Source organism: Otolemur garnettii, unplaced genomic scaffold (genome assembly GCF_000181295.1).
Source record: "Otolemur garnettii isolate 467f Iridium unplaced genomic scaffold, OtoGar3 scaffold00028, whole genome shotgun sequence".
Classification (NCBI taxonomy): Eukaryota; Metazoa; Chordata; class Mammalia; order Primates; family Galagidae; genus Otolemur; species Otolemur garnettii.
In genome coordinates, this window is record NW_003852423.1 from 3,847,722 (window position 1) to 3,859,231 (window position 11,510).

Sequence of the window (11,510 nt, forward strand, 5' to 3'; positions counted from 1 at the left end):
GCCCAAGAGTTTAAGGTTGTGGCAGCACCTGCTGCTCAGTGTGTAGGGCGCCGGTCCCATATACCAAAGGTGGCAAGTTCGAAACCACCCTGAACAAACTGCAATAAAAAATAGCTGGGCATTGTGGCAGGCGCCTGTAGTCCCAGCTACTCAGGAGGCTGAGGTAAGAGAATCGCCTAAACCTAGGAGTTGGAGGTTGCTGTGAGCTATGACGCTACTGCACTCTACCAAGGGCAATAAAGACTCTGTCTCAGAAAAAAATAAATAAAATAAATTTAAAAAAAAAGAGTTTGAGGTTACTGTGAGCTGTGACACCACAGTACTCTACTGAGGGTGACATAGTGAGACTCTATCTCAAAAAAAAAAAAAGAGAGAGAGAGAGACCAAAGATTCTGTGTTGCCAAATCTGTTAGTGTTTTTCTTTGAGTTTTATTTCTTGAGGGGTATGTGTCTCTGAGGGTTGTGTACCAACATGGCCTTTTCCACATTCAAGGTCATAAAAATACTCAAATATTTATTTAATTTTTTCTTTTCTTTTTTTTTTTTTTGTGAATATCATTGTATTTATTTTCCTACAGGTAATTTTTCTATAGCTTCAACAATTTCTCCTCAAAAAGACAAAAAGTCTCAAAGTTTAGAACTGAATCACTTGGCTCTTTCTTTTATCTCCTCCCAGTTCAAGATGCTTGTATCTCTTAATGGCCAGCATCCTCTTGGATCTGCAGTGAGGCTCGACACATGCCAGCCTTAGCACAACCTTCTGTGTGGTTTTAGCCTGCTTGTGGAAAATTGGCTTTGTCTGCCCGCTACAGCCACTCTGCTTTCCATCATAGCGCGGCTTTTCTTGGGCATACAGGGAATCCTTGCCCTTCTTATACTGGGTCACTTTGCAAGGCTGATGCTTTCCACACTTCTTACAGAAAGTTCTTCGGGTTTTAGGTACATTGACCATCTCTACAGTAGAACTGTCTCTACGATGAAATCCAAAACTCAGCAGCCGCAGCCCTCACCACCGCTGCTGGCGCTCACAGGAAAGCTATTTCATTTTTCCTTAAGTTTTCTTATGGCTTCATCAAAATGTTACTGTATGCTTTACCTAAATTTTAAATATTGTTTAATTTGGTACTATTGGGATAAAAATATAGTTTATTATTAAACAAACTCACGTAAGAATCCAACCTGAAAACAGTTGTCATTGTTGCTTGGCAGGCCTGGGCTGGATTCGAACCCACCAGCTCTGGTGTATGTGGCTGGTACCTTAGCTGCTTGAGCTACAGGCGCTGAGCCTGAAAACAGTTAACATGTATTTTCAAACTTAAAATAGAACAATAGGTTATGCATTTTAATGTCAAAATCATAAACTGCTTGTATTTCATTTGGGGTCCTAATTTTTTTACTTTGTTTTTTCTTTGCTGTTCTTGATATATTTCTCATATACAAGATTAACTCCGAAATAGTGGTTTTTCTGTATTTTATCTTTACTCTTTTCCCTTATAGATTTAGATAAATGCAACGAATTCACCAGGCTGAGGATTTCATCTGCAACTCACTCGTGTTTGAGAAGCTTATTTCTAAATTAATTTTGTGACCATATTTCTCTATTTACTAGAAACAACCAAAATGGAGATATTCAAATTTCTTCTGCTTATAGATGTGTTTCTGCAGTTTTTTAGAATTATCTACTCAGACAATAACTTGAGAGTAGTATCTCCCCTGTGAACAATACTTTTCCCAAATTGTGTTTTTTCTGAAAGCTTCTAAAACCCTTCCATAGATATTTTGACACCTTTCAGAATTTCTCACAGGTTGGAATTTATAATGATTTGGTTCTATATCCAGGTGTTGTTAAATATGTTTCTCGTTAAATTAAAGATCGAAGATAAATTTATAAGTACTTTATTACTTGGCATTATACCTCAAGGGACTAAGAAAACAGAAAATGCCCCAATGCCACTTTGCCAGGCAAATAGCAATGTTTAGACAGAAACTATAATTATATCGCATCCACTACATGACTACATATACAACCTGTATTCTACCGCAGATTATTGTGATAATTATGAAACTACAGGACTTGTCTTTGTCAGATCCAAGAGATAAATATACCTAATAAACATACTGCTATTTTTTAGAAAACTCAGCCTTGTAGATTATGCAAGAAATATGCATAAATAACTGCCAGAATCTGTATTTCCTTCCTCAAAAACTCTTACTTGATTTTCAGAGGAAAAAAAATATTTGCTTCTTGGTTTGAAAAAAAGAAATCAGCATTGCCCTCTTCCTCCTTCCTGACCGCAGACTTGCCTGTCATGGAATAAACCTGTCATTAGAAGATCACCTTTAAGATCTTTGAAAAGCCAACAAGAAAGTGTAACAGTATCAGTGCCACCACAGAGGTAGTGGGAGAATAGCAACTCGACTTCGTTTCTCAACCCACGCACAATCAAGCGAAAATCACTCGATTCATGATCAAAGAACTGCCACTTCTATACACCTTCTTTTTTCCTCTTTCCCTTACCAGCCTTTCCAAAACTAGTTTTTGAGAGAATATCTATTTCCTAATTTTCATCAGCTATGAATAGTTTTCATTTCATTTATGATATGCACAGGACTAACCAAGAACCTTATACAACCATTGCTAGGAAATTCTTGGTCCTTCCCAAATTCATGACTGGACTTCCACAATTTCGAGTTATCTTTTGCTTTTACTAAGAGTTAAAATTTTCTTTTTATTTTAGCATGAGTCTCAGATTAGCTGTGCACATTGAATTCTGAAGTCTTCCGTTGACAACGACAGCGTCATGATTTGTGCTGCAGGGAAGGCTTCCTGAGAAATCAAACCAGTCGATGACATATCTCTATGATCTATATAATTACATGTCTGCCGATGTTTGCAAATAAGACTTTATTGTCATCTTGGCTTAATAATGTATTTTCCTATTGTACCTTTCTCTGGAGCACATTGAGAGGGTTCATATGGGAACAGTGAAGTTCGCATCAAAGTAATTACGTTTTAAAGATTTGGGATCTTTATTACAATTACAAAAAGCCAATAATACACTTTATTATTCTCCTATTTCAAGTCTTCAACTTATAATTCTATAGCCTGCTATGCTGATTTATTCCACAGATTGCTTTAAGAAGGGCAGCATCAGTAATTTTCATTTACAAATTACTGCGTCTTGTTGTCAGTATCTTCTAAAATATTATTCTCAGCATATGTGATTCATGAAGACAGGCAGATGGTAAATTTCCCTTTGGCAAAATACATTAAAACTCTTTCATTCTGTCGTCCTTTTGCAAGTTCTTACTGTTATGAGCTTTTACTGTTAACAAATTGGGTGAGATAATGTCTTCGGGAGTATGATACTTTGAAGAGAGAAGATAAATTCTCTTCTCTTGGTTATAGTTCAATTACGTTCACAGCAGCCATATATCACTAAAATGTTAAAGGTCACTTGAATACTCGCTCGGAGCATACGCTCTCTTCATTTGTGCTACACAGCTACAGTTACACATTTAGCTGGCAAGTTAAATCACGCCCTTCTCTCTTAGGTCACTAATAGCATTGAGAGGAGCTTCTGTCACCATTAGGAGCCATTTCACACACAGTGGAGCCCAGAGACTCAACAAATCTGAGACTCAAAACTACATGGTGGGGAGGCAAGGCTGTCACCACATGAGAAATTTGGAGAACTAAGTAATTACAAGTGATAACCATCCGCTGATGACTGAAAGCCTGGCATTTCTCTTTAGAAATGTATTTGGAGTCAATGTTTTCCCATCACTTATCTGATTCTGTGCTGGGTAATGACATAACAGGTTAAGAATGTGCATATGTATGAATTGCTGTAACTCACTCTATCTCCGGCTGAGAAGCTTCCTCTGGTTACCCCCAGGACTTTAGTCAAGCTTCAGCAAAGCCTAAACAAGGCTCCATGACTTCCCAGCTAAAGAAAACACCACCACCCCACTGACAATTTTTCTGAATCTGTTTGGTTCTGGATCCATTTCTCAGAAGCCATTAACAAATGCCATATTTGCCAACATCAGGTTTAAAGAATCTCTACAGGTAACGTACCAGGTGCATAAGGACCCCGCTATTCCAGTAAGCCTCCCTGTCACCCCTTTCCCTGCCGCTCCCTGCTCACCCGCCTCAGTTTTCAGCTACAACAAGAAGCTGAGGCGGGACAAATTGAACATCTCTCAAAATGCTATGATGAGCTTTGCACAGACACAACTATGGTTGATATGACAATGAAAAGCAGTCAGCTGAAACTAAGTAATAAATGAAAACAACTAAATTAGCTAAATTGGCTTTCAGAGAATCAGACAGACGGCTTCCTTTGTGTTCTTATCAGTCCTCATAGGAGCAACTGTGTGTTCAGGGGCAGAACTGTGTGAAATCTGTCCCAGTAGCAACTTTCGGTCACAACGATGAGATGCAAGCTCTCCCAAGACAGCACAGTCAGCAGTCCCCCAGCGGGACCAGACGTTGTAGCATGGGGAAAATGAGGTGAGTCACAGTGCTGAGAATTAGAATCCCACAGGCAGAGCGCCCCCAGGCCAGGTGTACTGCCACGTGGGTAGCTCCAGCCCCTGTTTAGAAGTTCCTCCTTGGGCTAATCCGTCACTTAGTTTCTGTCCTTTTTTTTGAGACAGAGCCTCAAGCTGTCACCCTGGGTAGAGTGCTGTGACCACATCACAGCTCACAGCAAACTCCAACTCCTGGGCTCAAGCAATTCTCCTGCCTCTGCCTCCCAAGTAGCTGGGATTACAGGTGCCCAGGAATTACACACCCAGCTATTTTTTGGTTGCAGCTGTCATTGTTGTTTGGCCGGCCGGTCTGGATTTGAACCCACCAGCTCAGGTGTATGTGGCCGGCACCTTAGTTGCTTGGGCCACTTGAGCCACAGGTGCCAAGCCAGTTTCTCTCCTTTTTTTTTTTTTTACAAAGCTTTTAGCATCAATAGGCCCACCTACCACATGTGACTGCACCGGATACGGACTACACAATTCCAGGGAGCACCAGAAATGCCAGGGTCATAGTCCATGTGTGTTATACCCCTGCACAAGTGTGCATGGCCACACCAGCTACTGCAGTTTGGAGTGTCTGCATCTCCTCCGAAATTCATGTTAAGAAAATTTAATTTCCAGGCACAGTGGCTTGTGCCTGTAATCCCAGCACTCTGGGAGGCCAGGGCGGGTGGACTGCCTGAGCTCACAGGTTCGAGACCAGCTTGAACCAGAGGGAGACCCTGTCTCTAAAAATAGTCGGGCATTGTGGCACCTGTAGTCCCACCTACTTGGGAGGCTGAGGCAAGAGAATCGCCTGAGTCCAAGAGTTTGAGGTTCTGTGAGCTATGGTGCCACTGCACTCTACCAAAATAAGACTCTGTCTTAAAAAATCATAATAATTTTCAACGAAACAGAATTAAGAGGTAAGGCCTTTAGGAAGTGATTAGGATGGGCTGGGATAAGGCCAGAAGGAACTAGCTAGGCCTTTGGCCTCTCTGTCCCTGTAATCTCTCCTGCCAGTAAGGACACGGTATTCATCCCTTTTTCCATCTGCCATCTGAGGACACAGCAACAAGGCACCATCTGTGAAGCAGACCAAGTGTTGACTGTAAACCAAACCTACAAGTAGATTTCCCAGCCTTCGCAAATATAAGAAATGAATTTCTATTATTTATAAATTACCTAGGTTAAGGTATTTTTAATAGCAGCAGAAAAACACTAAGAAATTTGTACTGAGAAGTGGGGCATGGCTATAACAAATACCTGAGAGTGTGAACATGACTTTGGACCTTGCTAATGGGTAGAGGCCAGACTGTAAAGCCCTATGAGTATTCTGGTGAGGGCTCAAAAGAATGGAATGTCTGTAGGGAAAGCCTGAATCTTCTTAGAGATTGCGTAAGTGGTTGGTCCCAGAATGCTGATAGAAAGATGGACATTGGAGGCCATTCTGATGAGGCCTTAGACAGAAATGAGGGATAAGGTATTGAAAACTAGAGGAAAGTTCATCTTTGTTATAAGGTGGCAAAGAATGTGGCCCAATTGCGTCCACTGTCCTAATACTTCGTGGAAGGCAGGACCTTAGAGCCATGAATGAGGGTGTTCGGCAGGAGAAATCGCTAAGCATATTATTGTTTAGGGCGTTGCACGGCTTCTCATGACTGCTTATAGTAAAATACAAGGAGAGAGAAATGCGCTAACGATGAAATTTATAGTGAAAAGGGAAGCAGAATTTAAAGATTCAGAAAAGTTTTAGCCCAGCCATGGAAAGAATAAAAAAGCACATTCAGGAGAGAATGCCAAGGATGGGGCCAAGTGAACATTTGATAAGGAAAGTGGCATGGGTACGAGGAAGCCAGATGCCATTCATCAAGACAATGGAACAGTGACACCACAGGCATTTCAGGGATCTTCAAGTCTGCCACATCTGTAACTGGCCCAGAGTGCCAGGGCCTTAAGAGCAGAACATTTTCAAAGGAGGGACCCTGGGTCACTCACATCTCTGCTCCATACATTCCAGCACAGTGTGCCTCGGTCACCGTGGATATGGCTTGGGCCACCACTCTGAAGGCACACATGGTAAACTTTGGCAGTGTCCACGTGGCACTGACTCTGCAGGTGTTCAGAGTATATGAACTACCTCTCCTATAAGTAAAGGATGCCACAGAGGGTCTCAGGGTTCAGGCAGAGAACTATCACAAGGCCACCACAGACAGCCCACATTGGGAGGTGATTAGTGGAGCTTGGGAGCAGGGTTGCCCAAGGATCCCAGACTACTAAGGCCATCAGCATGCATTTCCAGCCAGGGAGAGCCACGAGGCATGCAACTCCAACACAGAACATAAATTTGAGTTATAAAGATGGTGTTTTCCCCACAAATGTCCTTTGAGCATTTTGAGTCCTAGAATAGACTCATTAAGCAGGCACAGAGCAAAGTCAAGCAAGCCAACTGAATAATGGGAAGCCATATGACTTGGGGCTAGACTAGGCCCCTGGCACCAGTTCGAATGCCTTTTGATCATCTCCACCTGCCAGCACCTCCATCCTGCAGCTCTGCCCTCCCAGTTCCATCATTTAGAAGCCACCATCATCTTTGCCTCAGCTCCCACCCCCCACATAGCTAATCATTTCCTAAGTACTCATCAATCCTGCCTCCACAGTAAGTTGTATCTGTCTCCTCCCAGCGGTAACGCCGTCTGCACTGCCTTTCTGCAGAGACTCCATATCTTTTACCTATATCCCGGCGGCATGTCTCTTTGCCTCCATCTTCCCCTTTTGTAATCTTGCCTTAGCACCACTACCAAGGTTGCCTTTAAAACTGCAGTTCAAGCTGGGCATCGGGGGTGGGGGGGTGAGGCATCTGCAGTCCCAGCTACTCTGGAGGCTGAGGTGGGAGGATCGATTAAGCCCAGGAGTTTGAGTCCAACCTGGGCAACAAAATGAGACTCCCCATCTCTAAAAATAAAATAAAGCAAAATAAATCACAGTTCGAAAACTTCAGATGATTCCCACTGACCATGCTGAAGAGGCAAGGGCACAGTAAGAAAGCCAGTAGAGCAACAGAGGGCAGAGCGACTGAGGGCAGTGACCTTATTGAGCAAACTTGCTCGTGCTTTATAACCTCAGTCTTATACTCCTCATCTGTAAAATGGGCCTACTAATATTTGCTTTAAATGGCACTGGAAAGGATTTGATTACTCAGGGCATAGAAAGTGTTCATTACAGAAGGCTATCAAACAGAATAGATATTATTATTCCCAGTGCTTTTATTTCATTCACTGCCCAAGTGAGCTCACTGTAATTTAATTTTATTCTCACAAAATAAATTCCAATCAATTTAGAATAAAATTCAGAGTCTTCGAGATGTAGCAACAAAATAAATGGTGATGTTATCTCCCCCCTTGGGGAGTGAGTTGCATGTCTCACTGTTTTTTAACATAGCATAAAATTCCCATTTTGAGGTCTTTACTTGTGCTTTTCACAGGTGACTCCAGTGAGAATAAAACACTTTTTTTTTTTAACATTCTCTTAAAACATCACTTATATAGCTGCTTTGTTCTGGAGCAAGGTGAGTTAACAAGAAATATCTTACTGGTTCTAACTTCTTCCTTCCCTGCCTCAGGAAAGAACGGCCTACATTGTGTTTGCTCTAAATGTGTTAACTACAGACTGTAAAGGGCCTGTCAGGAAGAGTTGGGGTAGGAAAGAAAGTATCTAGAGGGGCAGCAGGGATGCTGCCAACTACTGGGAAGAGAGGGATGGCCCCTGAGGCCAGGAAGAGTTTGGTAGGTCCCTGCGGGTGAGTAGATCGGCTCACCCCAATGCCCCAGAGAGGGGGGATGGCCCCTGAGGAGTACCACTATCTCATATGCCTGGTAAGGCTGGACTTTGGGACCACCTGTGTTGGGTCACTCCACCCTATAGTGTGGTTTTCAGCTAACAACCTCAAGATTGGTAATTTCTTAAGGCCAAAGATCTTATTGTAAGATTCTCTCTCCCTCAAGCCCTTCCCACTATTTAGCAATAGGTACTTGTTCCTTAAATATGATGCATCCGAGAGTCTTATCCTAACTGGTAGGATACTGCCAGTGTAAACTAAGGAAGCACCACTTTCAAAGTCTGATTATTCTGATCAATAAGGAAGCCACGGCTGTAGCCATGGCAGATTGTTATCTCTGTGTTCTGGCAGTAAGCACTTGCCTTCAACCAGCCAGCTGGCAACCTCAACCACAGAATGAGCTGCAAAGGCTCATGATGACCATGACCACCAAAAGCAAAGCCACTCAGATCATGTATTGCCAACAAGGGGCAACGCTTTATTTTCAGAGATAAAAGGCAGGAAACATTTCTGTTTCAGAATGACTACCTGAATGTTCCCTTCTTCCTGTGCACCCTTGCCCATTTGTTTTTATACCACAGACCCCAAATTTTTCACACAGTGAACCTTCCAGAACAAACATTTTACAAATAAAATTACAATGTTCTTTTTTCTTTTAGATCTGCTAATTAACTAAGTTCAACCATGATTTCTTTTAGGCCATGAATACTTGAACCAGTAAGACTTTCATAGCTGTACTGATAGTATAAAACAGTTACTGTAACTTCTGAACATGGGGACAGAGTTCATTAACTCAAATATTTGTGGTACCTCTTAGATACATTTAAAAGTTATTTGTTATGGGCAGCACCTGTGGCTCAGTGGGTAGAGCGCCGGCCCCATATACTGAGGGCAGTGGGTTCAAACCCAGCCCCAGCCAAACTGCAACAACAACAACCAAAAAAAATATTGCCAGACATCATGGTGGGTGCCTGTAGTCCCAGCTACTTGGGAGGCTGAGACAAGAAAATCACCTAAGCCCAAGAGTTGGAGGTTGCTGTCAGCTGTGGCACCAGGGCACTCTACCTAGGGCGATAAAGTTAGACTCTGTCTCTACAAAAAAAAAAAGTTATTTGTTATTTTAGCTCTACAAAGTTGCTCACTTGTGTGCTTGGCGTGTGGTATAGGAAGCATGAAAATTCTAGGGGCTAAAACCACTGTTCCTTGGGTCTCTCTCTCTCTCTCTTTTTCTTTTTTTTTTTTTTTTTTTTTGAGACAGAGCCTCAAGCTGTCCCCCTGGGTAGAGTGCTGTGACATCACAGCTCACAGCAACCTCCAACTCCTGGGCTCAAGCGAGTCTCCTGCCTCCGCCTCCCAAGTAGCTGGGACCACAGGTGCCCGCCACAACGCCCAGCTATATTTTTTTTTGGTTGCAGCCGTCATTGTTGTTTGGTGGGTCCGGGCTGGGGATTCGAACCCGCCACCTTAGGTGTACGTGGCTGGTGCCTTAGCCCGTTGAGCTATAGGCGCCGAGCCTCTCTCTCTTTTTCTATGTAGTATCACCTCATGGTCGCTTCAGGATATTAAAATTTTTATATTACTTTATGGCTCCAAAGTCACACAACGTGAGAGAGAAAGCCAGGCGAATCCACATCACCTTTTATAAACCAGCCTGGAAAACTCTGCTAGCTGAGGCAGTCACAAAGGCCAAGGGAAGGGAGTGGCAAGGATGGCAACGTTTTGGAAGAGGGTGAAGATCAGAAATACCGTCATGGGCACTTTTGTAGAACATGCCACATGCTCCATTTCATTAACCCTCCCTTTAGTGATGCTTCAGATAACATTTTAAGTATCATTTCCTCAGAGAAGACTTCCCTGACCACCTGTAAATTCTCCCCGTTTTGTGCACCTGTCCATCAATTTCCTCTTCTTCATAGTGCTTTGACTTAACTATTGGTGAAACTCCTGAGGAGAGGACTCTTTCTGATGACATCTAATTGCCTTACGGTGCCTTGATTCTACCTGGCACATAGTGGACGCTCAACAAATATTGATGTGTTTAAATACTGATGAGCATCCGAAGTTAGCAAATGATATGCAAAAACTGAGATAAATTTCATAAATTTAATGCAGTTGTGATTTACCACTCTGTGTTTAAAATTTTCAAATCTCTGTCCTAGTGGGGGTCTAGGAGAAAAGACATTATTAGAGCATCCTCTAAACTTGATAATCTACCTCTTTATGAATGGCCAGCATCCAAAAAAAGACTGGACGGAAACAATAGTGGATTTAGGAGAAATAGGCTAAGAGTAGAAAGACTTGAGACCAAAATAGGAGATTATATTATTAAAAGAGAGAAATACTTTAGATTTGATGATACAAATTATCAAACATGAATACTTCACAATGTAAAAATATTCTGGAGGAATTCTCAGAATCATCTTTGCTGATAATTCTAAATATTCGTCCTCTCCATTTTCTCATGGACAGAAAAGTAGACCAAGAGGAGTATTATGAATCAGTTTTTCTGTGCAAGAAAACAGTTCAAAATTTTGCAGGATAAAAGAACAACTATTTGGTTAACTTCACATTCTGTGGATGATCTGGGTTTAAGGTGACCAACTATCTCAGTCTGCTTGGGACTGGGAGGTTCTTGGCCTGAGATAGAGAACTTGCGGTGCTAAATGCCTGGAAGTCCAGAACACCCAGATGATGGTTCTTTATCTAATCCAGTTCACCTGATAACGACTGAGCTCCAACAATCATTTGTGTTCAGATAGACGGTCCACTGGCAACTGGCTAATATGGGTCTGCCTCGCATGACCTATAGTTTGCAGGTGCTGGCTGGGAGCTGGCTGGTTGTTCCTTGGGGATCTTGGTTCTCCTGCACATCTTTGACCCTGCAAGAGAACAGCTCAGGTTTATTCCTGTTTCAAGTGCAGCAAGAGAAAAAGTCCCAAAGCATGACATTTTCAAACCTCTATTTTGAAAAAGAGAGGTACAAATCTCCATTTTGCATCATGTTTGCTAATGATCTATTGAACAAAGCATGTCACATGACCAAGTGTGAATAAAAAAATTTTAACACAAATTTGAGTATTAAAAAATATGCTCCCGGCTCGGCGCCTATAGCTCAACTGGCTAAGGTGCCAGCCATGTACACCTAAGGCGGCGGGTT

At 42.3% G+C, this 11,510-nt stretch overlaps 1 protein-coding gene across 1 annotated transcript; it reads right to left on the reverse strand.

The window, feature by feature from the left end:
- Positions 1 to 581: 581 nt before the first annotated feature.
- Positions 582 to 977, reverse strand: LOC100962668 (60S ribosomal protein L36a-like). Its single transcript, XM_003788492.2, has one exon. The coding sequence runs from the start codon at positions 950 to 952 to the stop codon at positions 635 to 637; it is 318 nt and encodes a 105-aa protein (XP_003788540.1). The 5' UTR covers positions 953 to 977; the 3' UTR covers positions 582 to 634.
- Positions 978 to 11,510: the final 10,533 nt, after the last annotated feature.